The sequence below is a fragment of the Salmo trutta genome, chromosome 18 (assembly GCF_901001165.1).
Source record: "Salmo trutta chromosome 18, fSalTru1.1, whole genome shotgun sequence".
NCBI lineage: Eukaryota > Metazoa > Chordata > Actinopteri > Salmoniformes > Salmonidae > Salmo > Salmo trutta.
In genome coordinates this window covers 12,901,470-12,928,268 of record NC_042974.1, presented here as the reverse complement: position 1 = coordinate 12,928,268, position 26,799 = coordinate 12,901,470, and the positions used below count along the sequence as shown (strand labels likewise).

Genomic DNA, 26,799 nt, shown 5'->3' with positions numbered 1-26,799 from the left:
AGCAGTTGGCCATAAAAATATAATTAGAATGTGCTGAGTCTTTTGGCATCGCCATCTCACAGGGCCACGATTTTGCATTCAAGGGAGCACTTTAGGCTTTGGAAAGATGATCACTTTAGTCTTTGGAGAGATGATCACTTTAGGCTTTGGAGAGATGATCACTTTAGGCTTTGGAAAGATGATCACTTTAGGCTTTGGAAAGATGATCACTTTAGGCTTTGGAGAGATGATCACTTTAGTCTTTGGAGAGATGATCACTTTAGGCTTTGGAGAGATGATCACTTTAGTCTTTGGAAAGATGATCACTTTAGGCTTTGGAGAGATGATCACTTTAGGCTTTGGAGAGATGATCACTTTAGTCTTTGGAAAGATGATCAAATCAAATCAAATCAAATTTATTTATATAGCCCTTCGTACATCAGCTGAAATCTCAAAGTGCTGTACAGAAACCCAGCCTAAAACCCCAAACAGCAAGCAATGCATGTGAAAGAAGCACGGTGGCTGGGAAAAACTCCCTAGGAAAAACTCCTGAGAAAGGCCAAAATCCTAGGAAGAAACCTAGAGAGGAACCAGGCTATGAGGGGTGGCCAGTCCTCTTCTGGCTGTGCCGGGTGGATATTATAACAGAACATGGTCAAGATGTTAAAATGTTCGTAAATGACCAGCATGGTCAAATAATAATAATCATAGTAGTTGTCGAGGGTGCAACAAGCACGTCCGGTGAACAGGTCAGGGTTCCGTAGCCGCAGGCAGAACAGTTGAAACTGGAGCAGCAGCATGGCCAGGTGGACTGGGGACAGCAAGGAGTCATCATGCCAGGTAGTCCTGAGGCATGGTCCTAGGGCTCAGGTCCTCCGAGAGAAAGAAAGAAAGAGAGAAAGAGAGAATTAGAGAGAGCATATTTACATTCACACAGGACACCGGATAAGACAAGAGAATACTCCAGATGTAACAGACTGACCCTAGCCCCCCGACACATAAACTACTGCAGCATAAATACTGGAGGCTGAGACAGGAGGGATCAGAAGACACTGTGGCCCCATCCGATGATACCCCCGGACAGGGCCAAACAGGCAGGATATAACCCCACCCACTTTGCCAAAGCACAGCCCCCACAATACTAGAGGGATATCTACAACCACCAACTTACCGTCCGAAGACAAGGCCGAGTATAGCCCCCAAAGATCTCCGCCACGGCACAACCCAAGGGGGGGCGCCAACCCAGACCGGAAGACCACGTCAGTGGCTCAACCTACTCAAGTGACGCACCCCTCCCATGGACGGCATGGAAGAACACCAGTAAGTCAATGACTCAGCCCCTGTAAAAGGGTTAGAGGCAGAGAATCCCAGTGGGAAGAGGGGAACCGACAAGGCAGAGACAGCAAGGGTGGTTCGTTGCTCCAGCCTTTCCGTTCACCTTCACACTCCTGGGCCAGACTATACTTAATCATAGGACCTACTGAAGAGATAAGTCTTCAGTAAAGACTTAAAGGTTGAGACTGAGTCTGCGTCTCTCACATGGGTAGGCAGACCATTCCATAAAAATGGAGCTCTATAGGAGAAAGCCCTACCTCCAGCCGTTTGCTTAGAAATTCTAGGGACAATTAGGAGGCCTGCGTCTTGTGACCGTAGCGTACGTGTAGGTATGTACGGCAGGACCAAATCGGAAAGATAGGTAGGAGCAAGCCCATGTAATGCTTTGTAGGTTAGCAGTAAAACCTTGAAATCAGCCCTTGCCTTAACAGGAAGCCAGTGTAGGGAGGCTAGCACTGGAGTAATATGATCAAATTTTTTGGTTCTAGTCAGGATTCTAGCAGCCGTATTTAGCACTAACTGAAGTTTGTTTAGTGCTTTATCCGGGTAGCCGGAAAGTAGAGCATTGCAGTAGTCGAGCCTAGAAGTAACAAAAGCATGGATTAATTTTTCTGCGTCATTTTTGGACAGAAAGTTTCTGATTTTTGCAATGTTACGTAGATGGAAAAAAGCTGTCCTTGAAGCAGTCTTGATATGTTCTTCAAAAGAGAGATCAGGGTCCAGAGTAACGCCGAGGTCCTTCACAGTTTTATTTGAGACGACTGTACAACCATCCAGATTAATTGTCAGATTCAACAGAAGATCTCTTTGTTTCTTGGGACCTAGGACAAGCATCTCTGTTTTGTCCGAGTTTAAAAGTAGAAAATTTGCAGCCATCCACTTCCTTATGTCTGAAACACAGGCTTCTAGCGAGGGCAATTTTGGGGCTTCACCATGTTTCATTGAAATGTACAGCTGTGTGTCGTCCGCATAGCAGTGAAATTTAACATTATGTTTTCGAATGACATCCCCAAGAGGTAAAATATATAGTGAAAACAATAGTGGTCCTAGAACGGAACCTTGAGGAACACCGAAATTTACAATTGATTTGTCAGAGGACGAACCATTCACAGAGACAAACTGATATCTTTCCGACAGATAAGATCTAAACCAGGCCAGAACTTGTCCATGTAGACCAATTTGGGTTTCCAATCTCTCCAAAAGAATGTGGTGATCGATGGTATCAAAAGCGGCACTAAGATCTAGGAGCATGAGGACAGATGCAGAGCCTCGGTCTGACGTCATTAAAAGGTCATTTACCACCTTCACAAGTGCAGTCTCAGTGCTATGATGGGGTCTAAAACCAGACTGAAGCGTTTCGTATACATTGTTTGTCTTCAGGAAGGCAGTGAGTTGCTGCACAACAGCTTTTTCTAAAATTTTTGAGAGGAATGGAAGATTCGATATAGGCCGATAGTTTTTTATAATTTCTGGGTCAAGATTCGGCTTTTTCAAGAGAGGCTTTATTACTGCCACTTTTAGTGAGCTTGGTACACATCCGGTGGATAGAGAGCCGTTTATTATGTTCAACATAGGAGGGCCAAGCACAGGAAGCAGCTCTTTCAGTAGTTTAGTTGGAATAGGGTCCAGTATGCAGCTTGAGGGTTTGGAGGCCATGATTATTTTCATCATTATGTCAAGAGATATAGTACTAAAACACTTTAGTATCTCCCTTGATCCTAGGTTCTGGCAGAGTTGTGCAGACTCAGGACAATGGAGCCCTGGAGGAATACCCAGATTTAAAGAGGAGTCCGTAATTTGCTTTCTAATGATCATGATCTTTTCCTCAAAGAAGTTCATCAATTTATTACTGCTGAAGTGAAAGCCATCCTCCATTTGCGAATGCTGCTTTTTAGTTAGCTTTGCGACAGTGTCAAAAAGAAATTTCGGATTGTTCTTATTTTCCTCAATTAAGTTGGAAAAATAGGATGATCGTGCAGCAGTGAGGGCTCTTCGATACTGCACGGTACTGTCTTTCCAAGCTAGTCGGAAGACTTCCAGTTTAGTGTGGCGCCATTTCCGTTCCAATTTTCTGGAAGCTTGCTTCAGAGCTCGTGTATTTTCTGTATACCAGGGAGCTAGTTTCTTATGACAGATGTTTTTAATTTTTAGGGGTGCAACTGCATCTAGGGTATTGCGCAAGGTTAAATTGAGTTCCTCGGTTAGGTGGTTAACTGATTCTTGTCCTCTGACGTCCTTGGGTAGGCAGAGGGAGTCTGGAAGGGCATCAAGGAATCTTTGGGTTGTCTGAGAATTTATAGCACGACTTTTAATCTTCCTTGGTTGGGGTCTGAGCAGATTATTTGTTGCAATTGTAAACGCAATAAAATGGTGGTCCGATAATCCAGGATTATGAGGAAAAACATTAAGATCCACAACATTTATTCCATGGGACAAAACTAGGTCCAGAGTATGACTGTGGCAGTGAGTAGGTCCAGAGACATGTTGGACAAAACCCACTGAGTCGATGATGGCTCCGAAAGCCTTTTGGAGTGGGTCTGTGGACTTTTCCATGTGAATGTTAAAGTCACCAAAAATTAGAATATTATCTGCTATGACTACAAGATCCGATAGGAATTCAGGGAACTCAGTAAGGAACACTGCATATGGCCCAGGAGGCCTGTAAACAGTAGCTATAAAAAGTGATTGAGTAGGCTGCATAGATTTCATGACTAGAAGCTCAAAAGACGAAAACGTCATTGTTTTTTTTTGTAAATTGAAATTTGCTATCGTAAATGTTAGCAACACCTCCGCCTTTGCCGGATGCACGGGGGGTATGGTCACTAGTGTAACCAGGGGGTGAGGCCTCATTTAACACAGTAAATTCATCAGGCTTAAGCCATGTTTCAGTCAGGCCAATCACATCAAGATTATGATCAGTGATTAGTTCATTGACTATAACTGCCTTGGAAGTGAGGGATCTAACATTAAGTAACCCAATTTTGAGATGTGAAGTATCACAATCTCTTTCAATAATGGCAGGAATGGAGGAGGTCTTTATACTAGTAAGATTACTGAAGCGAACACCGCCATTTTTAATTTTGCCCAACCTAGATCGAGGCACAGACACGGTCTCAATGGGGAAAGCTGAGCTGACTAGGCTAACTGTGCTAGTGGCAGACTCCACTAAGCTGGCAGGCTGGCTAACAGCCTGTTGCCTGGCCTGCACCCTATTTCATTGTGGAGCTAGAGGAGTTAGAGCCCTGTCTATGTTTGTAGATAAGATGAGAGCACCCCTCCAGCTAGGATGGAGTCCGTCACTCCTCAGCAGGCCAGGCTTGGTCCTGTTTGTGGGTGAATCCCAGAAAGAGGGCCGGTTATCTACAAATTCTATCTTTTGCGAGGGGCAGAAAACAGTTTTCATCCAGCGATTGAGTTGATCACTTTAGGCTTTGGAAAGTTGATCACTTTAGGCTTTGGAGAGATGATCACTTTAGGCTTTGGAGAGATGATCACTTTAGGCTTTGGAGAGATGATCACTTTAGGCTTTGGAGAGATGATCACTTTAGGCTTTGGAAAGATGATCACTTTAGGCTTTGGAAAGATGATCACTTTAGGCTTTGGAGAGATGATCACTTTAGTCTTTGGAGAGATGATCACTTTAGGCTTTGGAGAGATGATCACTTTAGGCCTTGGAAAGATGATCACTTTTGGCTTTGGAGAGATGATCACTTTAGTCTTTGGAGAGATGATCACTTTAGGCTTTGGAGAGATGATCACTTTAGGCTTTGGAGAGATGATCACTTTAGTCTTTGGAAAGATGATCACTTTAGGCTTTGGAGAGATGATCACTTTAGGCTTTGGAGAGATGATCACTTTAGTCTTTGGAAAGATGATCACTTTAGGCTTTGGAAAGATGATCACTTTAGGCTTTGGAAAGATGATGAAGGAAGATGTTGGAGGTGTTTTCCCTGCCTCCCCCACAGGTCAGTGGGGGTAAACCCAGGAATACATGTCTTCTCATGTCGCTGCCTGAGGTACAGGCTCCAAAATACTTATTTACTGTAACGTTACGCAGGGAGAATGAATTCTTCATAATGGCAGGCTCTTCAAAACAGAGGAGATATTGAAGTTTGAACTTCAATGTCTTTATTCCAGAAGCTTCCCTCTATATGTGTTGATCATCACAACTCAAGATGAGGGTATGGCTCCAAAATATTGACAATGAAACAGGAATGGAATGGACCTGGAACGAATATCAGCCAGGTCCTCAAATCGATGAGCGGATATGATCGCCATCTGAGGGAAGATCATTTCAGGGGAAGGGAATTATGTGATGTTGTTCAGCGGCATTGAAATAGTCCAAGCCAGCTAGAGACAAATTAATATTGCACTTCAGCGGAATGTCATGTGTCAGTGTGCAGCGGGTAGGACGGAGTCAGGCGCAAGACACAGAACTGAGTAAAAACGTACTTTACTCGCAAATAATCACAAACTAATTCCATACAGGGAATAATAATCCAGCTCAACACAAAAGAGCGACCACATAACAAAGAACAAACACGCACAAAACCATGTGGGAACCAGAGGGTTAAATAGGGAATAAATTATAACATCATGGAAACCAGGTGTGTACAATCAAGACAAAACACATAGAAAAAGTAACGTAGATCGGTGGTGGCTAGAAAGCCGGTGACGTCGACCTCCGAACGCCGCCCCGAACAAGGAGAGGGACCGACTTCGGCGAAAGTTGTGACACGGAATCACTCTGAACTGATCTTAGTTAGAGGCAGCCATCTGCACCCACACATCAGCCTGCATACACTCTCCAAAGCCTAAAGTGATCATCTCTCCAAAGCCTAAAGTGATCATCTCTCCAAAGCCTAAAGTGATCATCTCTCCAAAGCCTAAAGTGATCATCTCTCCAAAGCCTAAAGTGATCATCTCTCCAAAGACTAAAGTGATCATCTCTCCAAAGCCTAAAGTGATCATCTTTCCAAAGCCTAAATTGATCATCTTTCCAAAGCCTAAAGTGATCATCTTTCCAAAGCCTAAAGTGATCATCTTTCCAAAGCCTAAAGTGATCATCTTTCCAAAGCCTAAAGTGATCATCTCTCCAAAGACTAAAGTGATCATCTCTCCAAAGCCTAAAGTGATCATCTTTCCAAAACCTAAATTGATCATCTTTCCAAAGCCTAAAGTGATCATCTTTCCAAAGCCTAAAGTGCTCCCTTGAATGCAAAATCGTGGCCCTGTGAGATGGCGATGCCAAAAGACTCAGCATCAAAACCACAAAGGGTCGCTTTGTGAGAGGGGTCTTTCATTACTGATTTCCATGCTGCCCTGGTTATCTTTGTGAGAGGGGTCTTTCATCACTGATTTCCATGCTGCCCTGGTTATCTTTGTGAGAGGGGTCTTTCATTACTGATTTCCATGCTGCCCTGGTTATCTTTGTGAGAGGGGTCTTTCATTACTGATTTCCATGCTGCCCTGGTTACCTTTGTGAGAGGGGTCTTTCATCACTGATTTCCATGCTGCCCTGGTTACCTTTATGAGAGGGGTCTTTCATTACTGATTTCCAATCTGCCCTGGTTACCTTTATGAGAGGGGTCTTTCGTCACTGATTTCCAATCTGCCCTGGTTGTCTTTGAAAGCCGATAGGATATTTTACCTTATGTTTTTCAGTTGCTTATAAAAGGTTTATTTTGCTCTGATGTCTTTATAGATATATAGTTATGACTCGTCATCATGGGTCTGCATCTATTCTGCGGCCACATACTTTGTCCAATGACCATGGGTTCTAAGTTCCAACATAGCAAAACTCAACCTTTAATACGGTGCGGTGTGACTTTAAGTTACACAACAACCTGACTGTGCCAGGTCAGTGGCTCACTGTGTTTATCATTCCTTAAAGAGTCTAAAAATACAAAGTTGTTTCCGCTGTCACTTTCAAAACTATGTAAATGCAATTTCCATCCCAGTCGAGCTGACCCAGTTGCCAAACAGTAACCCAGCTCAGTTAATGTCACACCGTTGGTCATTAATATCCGCAAGACCAAAAGGACATGCAGGATATTGTCAACATAACTTGTAATAATGCTGTTCACACAATAATGATTAAATACATTCAATTACATCATGTGTTGAAACACTGGCAGAAATTTAACATGGACTTTGACTCTCAAATATGACCTATGTGAGTATTGAGTATATGCAGCTACTTTAATAATGCAGTTCAGTTGTTGAACCATCAGGGAGAGTTAGCAGGGCACACGTTTGCACCTTGTTCGGATTGCTATAATTTACTTGACGCTTTAAATTAGTCATCAAGCTTGTTAGGGGCCATAAGGGGCTAAGGACTTGTTAGAGGCTATAAATGGCTAAGAACTTGTTAGGACCATAAAGGGCTAAGGACTTGTTAGAGGCTATAAATGGCTAAGAACTTGTTAGGACCATAAAGGGCTAAGGACTTGTTAGAGGCTATAAATGGCTAAGGACTTGTTAGGACCATAAAGGGCTAAGGACTTGTTAGAGGCTATAAATGGCTAAGGACTTGTTAGGACCATAAAGGGCTAAGGACTTGTTAGAGGCTATAAATGGCTAAGGACTTGTTTGGACCATAAAGGGCTAAGGACTTGTTAGAGGCTATAAATGGCTAAGGACTTGTTAGGACCATAAAGGGCTAAGGACTTGGCAGCTTTTTGAAGCCTTGGAGGCTTCTTCTCATCTCAACCCCATAGCTCTTTAGCTACTAGCTACCTTATCAGGTGCTGGTCCCCGGGAGACTAGACAGGTTGTGAGTGAAATACATAAGTGGCAGCACTTGCAGTCGTTATCTTGTCAATAGCCTAACAATAATCTAGGACAACTGTGTAAGATTCTTGATTAGGTTACTTGCATCTGTCCATGAGAGATGATCCTAACAGTGAAATGTACCATCCCCTGCCCAGGCTTCATACTGTATACTTGCTCAGTTCTATAGTGCAATGCCATTTACAGCCTTCTTATAGACTCCTGGCTGAGCCAGAGATCTAAATACCCTCAAGTGTTTTTTCTCTGAAAGCCCACTCTGATGTGTCTGTTGCAAGAGAAGAAAATATCAGCTACTATGACTCATTCCTTTGAGAACGTTGGCTAATTTCAACACTGCGCTTCAAAATAGACTAAACTGTTTTTCAGAGAGTTTCCACACAAACCCACTTGTTCACCGACTTCAACCTCACATAACTTTCCATTCTGCCTCTGAACGTCGTGATGGGTATTGACACATGGAGTCTGAGGTGCAGAGAGAATATCTTTTTTAGGTGAATAACAGTAATAAAATGAGTCTGGCTTTAATGATGGTTGCAGACCCCCCCCCCCTCTCTCTCTTCCTCCCTGTGGCCTCAGGTTGCAGCTAAAAGCCTCAGTGGACAGGGAGGCTCCATTTGATGGTTCCCGACTGGCTCAATCAAGCCTTGTTAATGGAGGAAATGGTTGTTGTGTCCCCTGCCTGTGCTCACTGGGCTGCTTCATGTACAGGAGGTTGGTGGCACCTTAATTGGGGAGAACGGGCTCGTTGTAATGGCTGGAGCGGAATCAGTGGAATGGTATCAAATACATCAAACATGGTTGTCATGTGTTTGATGCCATTCCATTCGCTCCATTCCAGCCAATATTATGAGCCGTCCTCCCCTCAGCAGCCTCCACTGGCTTCATGGTCAGGTCCACTGCAGAGAGGCATGCAGCAAGGAACACTGACAAACATTAGAGAGCCAGCTTCCTGCACAGGAAGGGCTAGAGGGAGAGAGGGAGGGAGGTAAAGAGAGAGAGGGAGGGAGAGATAGAGGGAGGGAAAGAGAGGTGGAGGAGAGAGTGAGTGAGTGAGTGAGTGAGTGAGTGAGTGAGTGAGAGATAGAGGGAGGGAGGGAGGGAAAGAGAGAGGGCTAGGAGGAGAGAGAGAGGGAGGGAGTGAGGGAAAGAGAGTTATGAGGAAAAGAAAGGATCAGCTCACAAGGGGGATCATTTTCATCCAGTCATGGAGCATGCTCGTGAGTCCCCTTTAGTCTGTGTGTCTGTGTCTGTGTGTCTGTGTGTCAATGTTTCTGTCCGTGTGTCTGTGTGTCTATGTCTGTGTCTATGTGTCTATGTTTCTGTGTGTGTCTGTGTCTGTGTGTCTATGTCTGTGTGTCTATGTGTCTATGTTTCTGTGTGTGTCTGTGTGTCTGTGTGTCTATATTTCTGTGTGTGTCTGTGTTTCTGTGTGTGTCTGTGTTTCTGTGTGTGTCTGTGTTCCTGTGTGTGTCTATGTTTCTGTGTGTGTCTATGTTTCTTAGTGTGTCTATGTTTCTGTGTGTGTCTGTGTTCCTGTGTGTGTCTGTGTATTTGTGTGTGTTTCTGTGTGTACTTGTGTGTATTTGTGTGTGAGAGAGAATTGATTGTCTTTGTGATTGTTGTGTGTTACAGTAGTTGGTAGTAGGAGTTCTCTAAATGTTCTCTGTGGGATACATTGCCCCTGGACTATGCATGAAGAGGGTTGCCTAGAGACAGTTGGGATTGCTATCTACCCTACTTATTGAGGAGGAACTTTTGGACTTTCCCTCTGTGTATTCAGATCAGCTGTTTAGGGAACACTGCCAGGCAAAAACCCATTCATGTAATGTCATTTTGTTGGATTAGAGTTGTTTAAATAACTTAGCTTGTGCCTAAATTGTTAAAAACCTGGTTTGTTTTGTACTTATTTGATTATTTAAAGATAAAAATAAAGCCTTATCACTTAGAGAGATTACCTCTAAGAGTATTATATTCATCATCTCATACCATATTATATAGTCACAGCTAGTGACAGGGTAGTCACAGTTAGTGACAGGATAGTCACAGTTAGTGACAGGATAGTCACAGCTAGTGACAGGGTAGTCACAGTTAGTGACAGGATAGTCACAGCTAGTGACAGGGTAGTCACAGTTAGTGACAGGATAGTCACAGCTAGTGACAGGATAGTCACAGCTAGTGACAGGGTAGTCACAGTTAGTGACAGGATAGTCACAGCTACTGACAGGATAGTCACAGCTAGTGACAGGGTAGTCACAGCTAGTGACAGGATAGTCACAGCTAGTGACAGGATAGTCACAGCTACTGACAGGATAGTCACAGCTAGTGACAGGGTAGTCACAGTTAGTGACAGGATAGTCACAGCTACTGACAGGATAGTCACAGCTAGGGACAGGGTAGTCACAGCTAGTGACAGGATAGTCACAGCTAGTGACAGGATAGTCACAGCTACTGACAGGATAGTCACAGTTAGTGACAGGATAGTCACAGCTACTGACAGGATAGTCACAGTTAGTGACAGGGTAGTCACAGCTAGTGACAGGATAGTCACAGCTAGTGACAGGATAGTCACAGTTAGTGACAGGGTAGTCACAGTTAGTGACAGGGTATGATGACTCAGTGTCTTGTAGTGGATTACAGTCAGTCTGTATTTAGTCAATGCCATTTGATAGGTTTAATTGTTTGCCACACTATGTGAATGTCCTAACATTTCACTGTGTATTAACTCATGTCATAACTCCTGTTCAAATACACTTTGTAGTGGAGAAATTGGACTGACACGGAGGGCTAGGTACATGGATCTCCCAGACAGTAATAGAAGTCAAGTTCACCTGTGATAATACTGCAGTATTGATCTATGATGTGATGTATAGAAAGATAAGATACAAAGCCATATGTCATGACTTTGTGAGTCTGTTATAGGTACAGTATGTATATTTCTTTACATATGATTTCATATGGTTCAGGTGGATTCTTAACAGTAGATTGTCAAATCAAATCAAATTGTATTAGCCACATGCGCCGAATGCAATAGGTGTAGACCTTACAGTGAAATGCTTACTTACGAGCTTACGATATATACAGGGGGGTGCCGGTAGAGAGTCAGTGTGTGGGGGCACCGGTTAGTTGAGGTAGTATGTACATGTAGGTAGAGTTATTAAAGTGACCAAGCATAGATGACAACAGAGAGTAGCAGTGGTGTGGAGAGGGGAGGGGGCCATGTGAATAGTCTGGGTAGCCATTTGACTAGATGTGTTCTTAGATTGTGTTCTTCAATCTGTGTTTTACAATGCAAAACAGAATGTCTACATGGTATCATATGAGTCAGGTTGTCCACATTTGCATAGCCTCAGACCACAGTGATTCAGCAGTGTCGTTGTGTTGTAGAAAACCCTAATGCTCCACAAGGCTAAAGTCATTTACAGTGATTCAGCAGTGTCGTTGTGTTGTAGAAAACCCTAATGCTCCACAAGGCTAAAGTCATTTACAGTGATTCAGCAGTGTCGTTGTGTTGTAGAAAACCCTAATGCTCCACAAGGCTAAAGTCATTTACAGTGATTCAGCAGTGTCGTTGTGTTGTAGAAAACCCTAATGCTCCACAAGGCTAAAGTCATTTACAGTGATTCAGCAGTGTCGTTGTGTTGTAGAAAACCCTAATGCTCCACAAGGCTAAAGTCATTTACAGTGATTCAGCAGTGTCGTTGTGTTGTAGAAAACCCTAATGCTCCACAAGGCTAAAGTCATTTACAGTGATTCAGCAGTGTCGTTGTGTTGTAGAAAACCCTAATGCTCCACAAGGCTAAAGTCATTTACAGTGATTCAGCAGTGTCGTTGTGTTGTAGAAAACCCTAATGCTCCACAAGGCTAAAGTCATTTACAGTGATTCAGCAGTGTCGTTGTGTTGTAGAAAACCCTAATGCTCCACAAGGCTAAAGTCATTTACAGTGATTCAGCAGTGTCGTTGTGTTGTAGAAAACCCTAATGCTCCACAAGGCTAAAGTCATTTACAGTGATTCAGCAGTGTCGTTGTGTTGTAGAAAACCCTAATGCTCCACAAGGCTAAAGTCATTTACAGTGATTCAGCAGTGTCGTTGTGTTGTAGAAAACCCTAATGCTCCACAAGGCTAAAGTCATTTACAGTGATTCAGCAGTGTCGTTGTGTTGTAGAAAACCCTACAGTGATTGATAGGATCTGCTGACACATTTGTTCATTTCACAAAACTGATTTCTCAACTTCCCTGTGGAATTACTTTATTCTGTCCCAACCAACCCCAACCCTCAATGGAGGGAAATGTGATACTACTTCCATTGGGGAATTAACCAATGCAGTCTTACAGGTGTTATTTTGTCTAGTCTTATGTTGTCCTTTCAATTGAACTTGTAATTGAAACAGCTTTAGTACAGCGTGACAGCATATGAAGTAACAGACCAGTCTGGGTTTAGTACAGCGTGACAGCATATGAAGTAACAGACCAGTCTGGGTTTAGTACAGTGTGACAGCATATGAAGTAACAGACCAGTCTGGGTTTAGTACAGCGTGACAGCATATGAAGTAACAGACCAGTCTGGGTTTAGTACAGCGTGACAGCATATGAAGTAACAGACCAGTCTGGGTTTAGTACAGCGTGACAGCATATGAAGTAACAGACCAGTCTGGGTTTAGTACAGCGTGACAGCATATGAAGTAACAGACCAGTCTGGGTTTAGTACAGCGTGACAGCATATGAAGTAACAGACCAGTCTGGGTTTAGTACAGCGTGACAGCATATGAAGTAACAGACCAGTCTGGGTTTAGTACAGCGTGACAGCATATGAAGTAACAGACCAGTCTGGGTTTAGTACAGCGTGACAGCATATGAAGTAACAGACCAGTCTGGGTTTAGTACAGCGTGACAGCATATGAAGTAACAGACCAGTCTGGGTTTAGTACAGCGTGACAGCATATGAAGTAACAGACCAGTCTGGGTTTAGTACAGCGTGACAGCATATGAAGTAACAGACCAGTCTGGGTTTAGTACAGCGTGACAGCATATGAAGTAACAGACCAGTCTGGGTTTAGTACAGCGTGACAGCATATGAAGTAACAGACCAGTCTGGGTTTAGTACAGCGTGACAGCATATGAAGTAACAGACCAGTCTGGGTTTAGTACAGCGTGACAGCATATGAAGTAACAGACCAGTCTGGGTTTAGTACAGCGTGACAGCATATGAAGTAACAGACCAGTCTGGGTTTAGTACAGCGTGACAGCATATGAAGTAACAGACCAGTCTGGGTTTAGTACAGCGTGACAGCATATGAAGTAACAGTCCAGTCTGGGTTTAGTACAGTGTGACAGCATATGAAGTAACAGACCAGTCTCAGTCCAAACAGTGCAATGGACCAAAGTAACTGTAAGAATCGTGAAAATCAATGACACTAAGCCGACGGTTTTGAGCCAATCCACATCTTTAATGTACAACACATCAATAAGCTAAGCAGCATGTCTGAACAAAAACAATTGGATTCCAATTGAGGAAAATCAGATCTGTCATTTGCTTCAGATAGTGGTAGTGATTTTTCAATGAAGACAAACAGTCCGACATCGTCATGGTTTATTTTGATGTGGATGAGCAATGGGTGGGTAGACCTCTGTCTCTGGCTGTCTGCTGCTGCTCTCCTCTCTTTCATATTGAACCTTTATGTGATCATTAGCCCCAATGTCTCTGCACTGTGAAATATAATGCTCTCGATTCGGTCTGCAATGATCTATTTTTAAACAGCCTAGATTTCAAAATAAGAGCCATCCAGACCAGGGAAAATAAACTACAGACTGACAGGATGACGCATTGATTTGTATACAGTACATACAACATTTCAGTGTAGGAAGTGAAGTGGTCCAGTAATGAGAGATACCTGTTATCCAAACAAAGTAACAAAGTAACTGATATCAGTTTCAATGATAGTTTGCTTGTGGAGAAGGTCAAATCTAATCTGTGTATAAAGTAACCCTTTCTGATATGTCAATGTTAAGGTTTTCTCAACATACTGTACCATACCATACATACAGTATTTGTATGTAATCACATTTGATTTGTGTATGTAAAATTATATGAAACTGTCACGCTTGTCGTCGGTAATGGAGGACCAAAACGCAGCAGGTATGTGTATGCTCATCTCGACGTTTTAATGAATACAAAAATGAACACCAAAATAACAAACAGAAATAACGATCGACAAAACAGTCTGGCAAAGCATAAGGCTTACACACAGAACAATCTCCCACAAATGACAAACACAAACACACCCCAATATATGGGACTCTCAATCAAAGGCAAAGAGAAAACACCTGCCTTCAATTGAGAGTCCCAACCCCAATTAATCAACCATAGAAACACAAACATAGACCATAAACCAAAAACCCGGAAATACTAAATCAAACACCCTTTTAACAAACACACCACCCTGAACCACATAAAACAAATACCCTCTGCCACGTCCTGACCAAACTACAATAACAATTAACCCTTATACTGGCCAGGACGTGACAGAAACGTTGAAGTTGCAGCATACTTTGAATTATCCCACATTAATGGTGAGACAATTCAAACTATGGTGCAAATTTCACATCCAAAACATACAGTTGTTTAAATTTTATGACATTTAAAAGAAATTGTGTTTCATGCACAACTACCATCAAGTCTCTACCACTGGAATGAGGACATGCTTGCACCTCTCTGTCTCATATTATGATAGGCATTTTTGCCTTTAACCTGTGGCTAGCTATGGAATGGCATGCAGTAGTGGTATGTATCATTTCTTAAAAACCTCCATAACAGAAAATATTAGCTGGGTCCATCACATAACATTCACATCAGTGTGTACTGTACTGCAGCCGGTAATCTGAATGCACTCAGTGACTAGCAACTAGACACACTCAACGACCATCCCATTATTTCCCAGTGCTTGATAGAGAAGCTAGACCTTTGCTCTTCGGATCTAGTAGCAATTACTTGTATAGACAAATGGCCCTGTCTGCTCCCCTTAATCTATATGCAGAACAGGTCCTATAGTATGAGACCTATCTGAATGTATCAAATGTTGTTATGAAAATATTCACCTTATTGTAGACTACATCATAGACAAAGTATGATACTCTCTACTCTACAATACAGATTAGAACTATGGTTTTACTGTCATTTTAGACAGATACAGTCTAGGTAATATAAAACACAGTTTACCAACACTTTGGAACTCACCTCGAAGTTTGAGGTTAATAAGGAAATCATCTAAAAAGAGGAAGAACTAAGAAGCACCACATAAACAATAATTACCTTGGATTTTTGCTGAGATTGCTGGTTAATCATTTATGACTCTTTCCCTTTTTCCTCCATTTGGACATCCTGTTACCTTTTTGATCAATGAGTGGGGTATACTGTAACAACATAAATACATATATCCATTAGTCAATGAGTGAGGTATACTGTAACAACATAAAGACATATATCCATTAGTCAATGAGTGAGGTATACTGTAACAACATAAATACATATATCCATTAGTCAATGAGTGACGTATACTGTAACAACATAAAGACATACAGTACCAGTCAAAAGTGTGGACACCCCTACTCATTCCAGGGTTTTTCTTTATTTTTACTATTTTCTACATTGCAGAATAATATTGAAGATATCAAAACTATGAAATAACACATATGGAATCATGTAGTAACCAAAAAAAGTTGTTATGGGCGTCGTATAGAGGAGACCAAAGCGCAGCGTGTAGAGTGCTCATCGTTATATATTTTAATGGAAACGAACACTAGACAAAATAACAAAATGACAGCCAACAGTTCCGTCAGGTTTACAAACTAAACAGAAAGCCACTACCCACAAAAACAAAGGGAAAAACAGGCTGCCTAAGTATGGCTTCCAATCAGAGACAACGATAGACAGCTGCCTCTGATTGGAAACCATACCCGGCCAAAACATAGAAAACAAAACATAGAATGCCCACCCACCTATCACACCCTGACCTAACTAAACAGAGAAAACACAGCTCTCCTAGGTCAGAGTGTGACAAAAGTGTTAAACAAATATATTTTAGATTTGAGATACTTCAAAGTAGCCACCCTTGGCCTTGATGACAGCTTTGCACACTCTTGGCATTCTCTCAAGCAGCTTCATGAGGAATGCTTTTCCAACAGGCTGTGGTCCATCTCATCCCAAACCATTTCAATTGGGTTGAAGTTGGTTGATTGTGGAGGCCAGGTCATCTGATGCAGCACTCCATCACTCTCCTTCTTGGTCAAATAGCTCTTACACACCCTGGAGGTGTGTTTTGGGTCATTGTCCTGTTGAGAAATAAATGATAGTCCCACTAAGCGCAAACCAGATGGGATGGCGTATCGCTGCAGAATGCTGTGGTAGCCATGCTGGTTAAGTGTGCCTTGAATTCTAAATAACTCACAGACAGTGTCACCAGCAAAGCACCCCCATACCATCACAACTCCTCCTCCATGCTTCACGGTGGGAACCACACATGTGGAGATCATCCGTTCACCTACTCTGCATCTCACAAAGACACGGCGGTTGGAAAAATCTCAAATTTGGATTCATCAGACCAAAGGACAGATTTCCACCAAATGAATGTCCATTGCTCGTGTTTCTTGGCCCAAACAAGCCTCTTCTTCTTACTGGTCTCTTTTAGTAGTGGTTTCTTTGCAGCAATTTGACCATGAAGGCCTGATTCACAAAGTCTCTTCTGAACAGTTGATGTTGAGATGTGTCTGTTACTTGAACTCTGTGAAGCATTTATTTGGCCGCAATTTCTGAGGCTGGTAACTCTAATGAACTAATCCTCTGCAGCAGATGTAACTCTGGGTCTTCCTTTCCAGTGGCAGTCCTCATGAGAGCCAGTTTCATCATAGCGCTTGATGGTTTTTGCGACTGCACTTGAAGAAACGTTCAAAGTTTTAGAAATGTTCCGTATTGACTGACCTTCATGTCTTAAAGTAATGATGGACTTCGTTTCTCTTTGGTTATTTGAGTTGTTCTTGCCATAATATGGACTTGGTCTTTTACCAAATAGGGCTGTCTTCTGTATACCACCCCTACCTTGTCACAACACAACTGATTGGCTCAAATGCATTTAAGAAGGAAAGAAATTCCACAAATTAACTTTTAACAAGGCTCACCTGTTAATTGAAATGCATTCCAGGTGACTACCTCATGAAGCTGTTTGAGAGAATGCAAAGTGTGCAAAGCTGTCATCAAGGCAAAGGGTGGCTACTTTGAAGAATCTCAAATATAAAATATATTTTGATTTGTTTAACACTTTTTTGTTTACTACATGATTCCGTATGTGTTATTTCATAGTTTTAATGTCTTCACTATTATTCTACACTGTATAAAATAGTAAAACTAAAGAAAAACCCTTGAATGAGTAGGTGTGTCCAAACTTTTTTTATATTTAACTAGGCAAGTCAGTTAAGAACAAATTCTTATTTTCAATGACAGCCTAGGATTAGTGGGTTAACGGCATTGTTCAGGGGAAAAATTTACAGATTTTTACTTTGTCAGCTCAGGGATTCGAACTTGCAACCTTTCGGTTACTAGCTCATTGCTCTAACCACTAGGCTATCCTGCCACCCTGTATATCTGTTATCCATTTCCATTCCTACTACTGGGCCTTCTTCGTAATGAATAACTAGGATTATACTGAGTAGTAATTGATACTAGAATAGAATAGTGATTAGGCCATACAGAACTACCTTTCACGTATTGAAACAATATACATTTTGCATGGATTATAACCTAGTATTTAAAGTATTTACCTAGTGATTTGTAAAAGTAGGCTATGTGTTGCCAACATCTCCTATCAATACATTAAGGAACTGAAGGAAGGCACAGGGGATAAGTAGTGAGGCTGTCTGGGGGATCAGTGTATTAGCATTGATAAATTCATAGGGCTGTATTTGGGTTCTTGTGGGGAGGTTGAGTGGTAGAGGATCTAGTCTGCCATATGCACTTAGACTGCTCTTTGGTTATAGTCGTTAGTGATATCCTCCCTATGCCACGGCAGGCTTTCATCTCAAGAGCAATGTGCCACTTTACTTAAAGCTGACTGGCAATGCTTTACTTGTTAGATGCATTTATGAGCCTTGATTCGTGTTTGATAATATAAGGCTAATGTTATGTTTCTCTATGTACTTTGGGACATTTTGGTAAGACTTTTCTTCAAGATTTAGCCTTTTACTTAAAGATTTGTCCATACCTTTTTGCCGTTAAATTGATCGATGGTATGGTTTGTAGAATATCCTTGTTGACAGAATGTTCATTGAACAGTAGATGTCAGCCTTGCACCTAAAACCAAACAGTCTGCAAAGGTCAATGTATTTTTACAACCTCTCTCAGATACTCTGTATTTATCAACTCACCATAGACCCTACTGTGTACATACATTCATGTCATTAATCATGATTATAATGATCTCTCTTGTCAACATTACAATAGTTATTTAATTGAGCTTCTATATATAGTAGTTTGCACATTACAATGTATCCACACTCACAGTTTCCCTATATGTACAATGGCAATGCTCTTACTCAACATGTAGGCTGTAATCAGTGTGTGCGACAGTGCTGGATGGTTTAGTATATCCATGTTTTGGTATGTGAAAGTATTTTATTTCCTGATAACACACATCACACAGCTAGAGTGTCAGCTGAGCCCCTGCCATAGGGCCCCTGCGAGTACTATGACATCAGAATGGTATCGCCCATGTCAAAAGCTGGAGTTCACCGCAACTGAGATACACTCAGGGGTTGAGCCTCATGCCTCGAAAGGAAATAGAGCCAGCCATCTTTGGTGTATTTTTAAGTGGTGTGAACAAGCTCAGGGCTGGTGATCTTTTAGTTTAGTATTAGCATTTACGGCCAAAGTAACAGCATATACTCATTGTACAGTGCTGCCTTTGTGTGCTGCAATAACAGAGATACTGTACACGGTTTAGGAGGACGGTTTAGGAGGTGGGAGGACGAGGAGATGGGTTATGGTGAGGCGTTCACAGTGTAGCTGCCTGTGACACAATGCTCAGGGAGGGTCTGGAGGCAGGAGAGGGCTGGTTTCCGTCAGCTCTGGGCAGGAATTGGAGAGCCTTCCTGAGACCATATAGCTCACTCAGGGCTTTGTTCTTCTTCTCAGGAAACCGTAGCCTAAGAGGAACAATTCAGATGGCTGTAACAGTGTAAGAAAGTTTTGCAGGTAGCCATAATATGTAGATTTAAGATTTCCATTGGCCAAATATAGTATTGAACTAACTTTCTATTCAGTTTTCAAAGACCTGTTTGAAGATTTGTGTTGATTGTATATGCATTACTAAGTTACTAAAACTATGCCATGATTATTTGGATTTTAGAAATTGATGTTTGCAAACATCAAACTGCCATGAATTTCAAGATCTTGAACACTGGAATGATATTGTGATGTCAGTAACTCTGTGTTAGGAAAATGTCTCCATACTGTATGGATGAAATCCTGGCATCTACATCTCAGTTGTAGGCTGTTGGGGAGGTAGGCTACAGAGACTTCCTCCCTAGACCTCTGACGGGTAGTAGACTAATCTGCATAAAGAATGACAGGCATTCTTGAGCTGAATCAGTGGTTCTGAGACCCAGCGGTTTTTTCAAGAGTTTTATCCCAACAATTGTCCACTGCCTGAAGTAGGTGAAATGAACTTTAGGATTAGGCGATGGCTACGATTTTGTGGTGAAAAAAAAAGTTCCTCGGGGACCGCGTGATTGTTGCTTTTTCGGTCAATTGAAGACAGCATGGGCCAGACGTCTGTCTCTACCTTGTCTCAAAATGCGAGCGGTGGTGAGTCTGCTTTCATCGTTCAAGCGCGTACCGCTATCTTATTGTTTAGGAAGTCGATGTCTGACAATTTTCACTCGTTATATTATGTTTTCTAACTTTATCCCTATTGAAATGTAGCTTTTCAGCAAGTTTGAGTTGGTTTGCCGGAAAGGATCTGTCTTATTTTCCATCACTCCAATGTGCACGTGTATATGCAGCAACATCATTGCAGCTGATTCTGAATGCATGTATATGTAACAAGCTGCTGGAAGTAATTGTCTTCCATCAGGCGAAACGAAAGTAACATTTACTTTTACAAGAATCGGATACTTTGTATCACTAACGGGTTACGTTATGGTCATCAGTGATGGACTCAACAATTACTAATATTTGAACCCTGTTTAATATAGACACAACTAAATGACAATGCAAACTGGAAGACATGCAAAACATTGATTGTTTGTTCAATAGTGAACTAACCCTAACCCGTAAAGAATCGGGTACAACACAGCTCTGGCTCGGGGGACGTACGGGTTGTACTCGATTTTTTACGGCGCAATAACAGTTCACTATTGAACAAATAATCAATGTTTTGCACTTCAATCTGGCCCGCGAGACAAAAAATAAAAAATATAAAAAATATAATCGAACCCGGGTCTGTAGTGACACCTCAAGCACTGCATTAAAGTGCCTTAGACCGCTGCGCCACTCGGGAGGCCCCTGCAAACTGATTTTAACAAATAATTGGTCATCCAAAAAATGTGGCCTTCCGTTGAATTTCACAATCCCGATGTGGCCCTTGAGCCAAAAAGTTTGCCCACCCCTGGGCTATAGCGCTATCAACTACATATTCAATGGAAGAGATACTGATCAGCACATCTGTTGTCTTTTCAAAAGAGAGCAGGGACATATAGGTTTGGTGAACAAGCTAGCCTACACAATAAGTAACCTAATCTTGACTGAGACCTAAGAGCTTATGCCTTAAGGTTTTAGCTCAGTGGGATAACACAGTCTTGCCAACAACCTGGGTTCAAAACCCAGTTGGTCACACATGCCCAAGCAAACAGACATTACTGTATTGATGTCAAAGTTAGTATGTGAGTGGTGTTGAATAATGGTCTGTATTGGCACAGTCAATGCAGTGGGAGGTGTTCAACAGGTTGGATCAGGGATGCAACTTCTGTAGCATACAAAGCTTACTTAAAGGCCCAGTGCAATCAGAAATGTGATTTGCCTGTGATTTGCCTGAGGTTGAAGAGGCGCTGTTGCACCTTCTTCACCACACTGTCTGTGTGGGTGGCCCATTTCAGATTGTCTGTGATGTGTATGCCAAGGAACTTAAAACCTCTTACATCTAGGCGTTCCACTAGCGGAACCCCGTTCCGCCAGCGGAACCCCTAGCCAACAGCCAATGGGATCGCATGGCGCGAAATACAAAAATAACTAAAATACCACAATTCAATTTTCTCAAACATACGACTATTTTGCACCATTTGAAAGATAAACCTCTCCCGAATCCAACCACGTTGTCCGATTTCAAAAAGACTTTACAGTGAAAGCAAAACATTAGATTATGTTAGGAGAGTACATAGACCAAAATAACCACACAGCCATTTTCCAAGCAAGCATATATGTCAATAAAACCCAAAACACAGCTAAATGAAGCACTAACCTTTGATGATCTTCATCAGATGACACTCCTAGGACATTATGTTATACAATACATGTATGTTTTGTTCAATCAAGTTCATATTTGTATCCAAAAACAGCTTTTTACATTGGCGCGTGATGTTCAGAAAATGTATTCCCATCAAACACCTCCGGTGAATTTACAAAAATACTCATCATAAACGTTGACAAAATACATAACAATTATTTTAAGAATTATAGATACAGAACTCCTTTATGCAATCGCTGTGTCAGATTTTAAAATAGCTTTTCGGCGAAAGCACATTTTGCAATATTCTGTGGACATAGCTCGCCATCACGGCGAGCTATACAGACACCCGCCAAGTTCGGGGCAACCTAAACTCAGAATTAGTATTAGAAATATTGTGTTACCTTTGCTGATCTTCGTCAGAATGCACTCCCAGGACTGCTACTTCCACAAGAAATGTTGTTTTTGTTTGAAATAATCCACAGTTATGTCCAAATACCTCCGTTTTGTTCGTGCGTTCAGGTCACTATCCAAAGGGTAACGCACGAGCGCAATTCGAGACACAAAAAGTCAAAATGTTCCATTACCGTACTTAGAAGCATGTCAAACGCTGTTTAAAATACATTTTTATGGTATTTTTAATGTAAAATTGCGATAATATTCCAACCGGACAATAGTGTTTTCATTCAAGGAGGAAAAGAAAAAACAGAGTGCTCGCGGGAACGCACATATCCAATCTCTTTGTCCTCAGGCAGACCACTCAGTAACTGAGTTCCTATACTCTGCCCAGAGACAGGAGAAGGCTCAATCCACTTTCTGAAGGTTTTAGACAGCCATTGGAAGCCTTAGAAAGTGCAATGTAACAGCACAGATAGTGTAGTTTCGAAAGGGACTAGAAAGAAGAACTACATTTCTCAGATCCTACACTTCCTGGTTGACTTTTTCTCAGGTTTTTGCCTGCCATATGAGTTCTGTTATACTCACAGACACCATTCAAACAGTTTTAGAAACTTCAGAGTGTTTTCTATCTAAAGTAGTAACCAGTTTAAATCGGGTACATTTTTTCATCCGGCTGTGAAAATACTGCCCCCTACCCATATCAGGTTAAAACTTTCCACCTTATCCACTGCTGTCTCTTTGATGTGGCGGAGCGTAGCCTAGTGGTTAGAGTGTTGGACTAATAACTAAAAGGTTGCAAGTTCAAATCCCTAAACAAGTTCCTAAGCCGTCATTGCAAATAATGTGTTGTAAACTGACTTGCCTAGTTGAATAAAGGTAAAAACTAAATGTGGATATGGGGTTGCTCCCTCTTCTGTTTCCTGAAGTTCATAATCATCTCTGTTTTGATGAGGTTGTTTTCCTGACACCAAACTCCGAGTGCCCTCACCTCCTCCCTGTAGGCTGTCTCGTCGTTGTTGGTAATCAACCCCACTACTGTTGTGTCGTCTGCAAACTTGATGATTGAGTTGGAGTCGTGCATGGCCATGCAGTTGTGGGTGAACAGGGAGTACAGGAGGAGGCTGAGCACCCAACCTTGTGGGGCCCCAGTGTTGAGGGTCAGCGAAGTGGAGATGTTGTTTCCTACCTTCACCACCTTCGGGCGGCCCGTCAGAAAGTTCAGGACCCAATTGCACAGGGCGAGGTTGAGACCCAGGGCCTCCAGCTTGATGATGAGCTTGGAGGGTACTATGGTATTGAATCACAGTAAGGTACTTAATTGTTACCCAGAAATTATTTGATATTGAGATAAAAATGGCTGCATTGAACCTTTAACATTAACATTACTAACAAGTTAATGCATGCCTGACTTTTCAATTCTCCAGGGCCTAAATAAGCTTATAGTGCAGCCACATTGGGGCTCCCGAGTGGCGAAGCGGTCTAAGGCACTGCATCTCAGTGCTAGAGGTGTCAGACCCTGGTTCTATTCCAGGCTGTATCACAACTGGCTGTGATTGGGAGTCCCATAGTGCGATGCACAATTGGCCCAGCGTTGTCTGGGTTAGAGTTTGGCAGGGGTAGGCCGACATTGTTCTTAACTGACTTGCCTAGTTAAATAAAGGTTAAATAAAACATAACCTAAGGTGTTATAGTTATGAGTTTACCTTGCAAGGCATGTATTCTCTTTAACAAAATTGTTCTTTCCCTCTCCCTCTTCCCTCCTATAAGCAATCATAGTCCATCATTTTCACTATTCGTAATAACAATGTCAGCTTTTCACATGTTTTGTCAATTACACAAAATGTGAGAAAATTATTACACATCAAATAGCATGGGATCGTAAAATACCTTGGCGTTTAAGTGCGTAAGCCATCCAAAGTGACTGGATAAACCCTCCCCAGTGGCTTCAACTGAGGAAACCTCTCCTTATTTCCCCTTGACCAAATGTTTTTCTTGTTGCCCGTGGCACATAAAGAAAGACAATGGGAAAAACATCTGGTGAGCAAACAGCATGGCTGATCGCATTTAAAGCAAACAGATGGATGTGAATGAATGCTTTTTGATTTGGTGTGTAGTTTCATCATATGTTATTCGGCTACTTGAAGTTCTGTTTTCGAAGGCCCAAACAGTATTAGTGTTTTTGGTTATGAGACTCCTTTCTAATAACCTCATCACAGAACTAGAATCCCATCAGTATGAGTCACAGCCTGGAGTTGACAAAACGGGTTTACTAAACTGTATGTAAGTGCATCAGTAAACACATAGGAGCAGACGTGTTTTGACCCTCCTAACGTAGCATTGTGGAAGTAGCAATTTCATACTATTCATGATTTCTGTGTACTACATCTGTGATGTTTATTTTGGCAGATTCTCTAGATACCTCATAAACATGAATTATCACCCTAACTGAGGCATGCTGGTCCTTTTTTGAAAGTCTTATAGGCCTGTTGTTTTCTCTGAAATGTCTTGATTGTTGTCTCATTACAGCTGAAACTGATATAGAACTACTGATGACATTTAAGTCATCTCAAATCTTAGATGGATTCTGTATAGTCCCAGTCATTCATTTGTCTATGGCTGAAATTTACACAGACAGCCCAATTCCAATCTTTTTTTCAGTAATTGGTCTTTTGACTTTGACTAGGCCATTCCAAGACATTTAAATGTTTCCCCTTAAACCACTCGAGTGTTGCTTTAGCAGTATGCTTCGGGTCATTGTCCTGCCGGAAGGTGAACCTCCGTCCCAGTCTCAAATCTCTGGAAGACTGAAACAGGTTTCCCTCAAGAATTTCCCTGCATTTAGCGCCATCCATCATTCCTTCAATTCTGACCAGTTTCCCAGTCCCTGCCGATGAAAAACATCCCCAAAATATGATGCTGCCACCACTATGCTTCACTGTGGGGATGATGCTCTCGGGGTGATGAGAGGTGTTAGGTTTGAGCCAGACATAGCATTTTCCTTAATGGCCAAAAAGCTCAATTTTAGTCTCACCTGACCAGAGTTCCTTCTTCCATATGTTTGGGGAGTCTCCCACATGCCTTTTGGCGAACCCCAAACATGTTTGATTATTTTTTTCTTGCCACTCTTCCATAAAGCCCAGCTCTGTGGAGTGGACGGCTTAAAGTGGTCCTATGGACAGATACTCTAATCTCTGCTGTGGAGCTTTGCAGCTTCTTCAGGGTTATCTTTGGTCTCTTTGTTGCCTCTCTGGTTAATGCCCTCCTTGCCTGGACTGTGAGTTTTGGTGGGCGGCCCTCTCTTGGCAGGTTTGTTGTGGTGCCATATTCTTTCCATTTTTTAATAATGGATTTAATGGTGCTCCGTGGGATGTTCAAAGTTTCAGGTATTTTTTTATAACCAACCCTGATCTGTGCTCCACAACTTTGTCCCTGACCTGTTTGGAGAGCTCCTTGGTCTTCATGTTGCCCCTTACTTAGTGGTGTGGCAGACTCTGGGGCTTTCAGAACAGGTGTATATCTACTGAGATCATGTGACAGATCATGTGACACTTAGATTGCACACAGGTGGACTTTATTTAACTAATTTTGTGACTTCTGAAGGTAATTGGTTGCACCAGATCATATTTATCGGCTTCATAGCAAAGGGGCTGTATACATTTGCACGCACCACTTTTCCGTTTTTTACTTTTTAGAATTTTTTCATTTCATTTCAATTTTTTCAATTTCCTTTCACTTCACCAATTTGGACTATTTTGTGTATGTCCATTATATGAAATCCAAATAAAAATCAATTTAAATTACAGGTTCTAATGCAGCAAAATAGGAAAAATGCCAAGGGGGTGAATACTTTTGCAAGGCACTGTATATACTAGGTAGTATATACCTAGTATATACAGGTATATACTACCTATATACAGGTATATACTACCCCCCCCCCCCTCCCTCCAATGACCTCGACTAACCTGTACCCCCGCACATTGACTCGGTACCGGTACCCCCTGTATATAGCCTTGTTATTGTTATTTTATTGTGTTACTTTTAATTGTATTTTTTACTTTCGTTTATTTTGTAAAGACTTTCTTCACTCTTTTTCTTGAACTGCATTGTTGGTTAAGGTGTCGTAAGTAAGCATTTTACCTGTTGTATTCGGCGCATGTGACAAAGAACATTCGATTGATTTGATTTGATGTATGACTGGGGCTATACAGAGGTGCCATTTTCTGTGACTTTCATTTCATTATGGCTCCAAGCCATTCTCCTTGGGCAATGTAAGAGCTGAGGATTATTCACTTTTTTTCTGCATCTGTGTCCCTAAACCATTTTCTCCCCTGGCCAGCAGCTGTTTGAGTTATTGTTGTCCTGCAATACGTTGTTTGATACTGTGTGTGAGTTATACCTCCACCTCAATCATGAAGCTGCCGCCTGGACTATAACAGAGATTAACGCTGCACAAATTTTAGGCTGAATGTGCTAGCAGATCCACATGACAACAAATCATTTATTATGTTGTTCTCCTAGCAGATGGGCATTTCGCTGTATATGGCCTAGATGTTTGTGCTGTCAGTGCAGTCTCAATCATTGTTTGGTTGGTTTAGCACCATCAATTAATACACAACACAATCCAAGCAAAAATTGAGAAGGGCTACTGTTTCCTCTGTCAATTAAGTTAACTTGTCTAAGAATGGAAGACAGGTGACATGACAGTTGTGACAGCGGAATGCCCATCTACTAGAACAACACTATTAATGATTTGATGTCATGTGGATATAGAGCTCTGTCCTAAATCAGTTCTTCCTAATAGTCAACCT

The 26,799-nt window shown here is 41.9% G+C and overlaps 1 protein-coding gene across 4 annotated transcripts in view; it reads left to right on the top strand.

Annotated features, from left to right (window-relative positions):
* Nucleotides 1-26,799, top strand: part of LOC115152848 (phosphatase and actin regulator 2) — a 77,596-nt gene that overhangs the window by 10,792 nt on the left and 40,005 nt on the right. The window contains exon 1 of one of the 4 annotated variants that reach the window (XM_029697727.1): nt 9,232-9,323. The exons of 2 other annotated variants lie outside the window; for them this stretch is intronic. In XM_029697727.1, the coding sequence (XP_029553587.1) occupies nt 9,311-9,323 (13 nt within the window). In that variant the 5' untranslated portion in view covers nt 9,232-9,310. Of the gene's footprint in view, nt 1-9,231; nt 9,324-19,549; nt 19,957-26,799 lie in introns of those variants that run through there. One more of the 4 variants, XM_029697726.1, reaches the window with a different exon arrangement.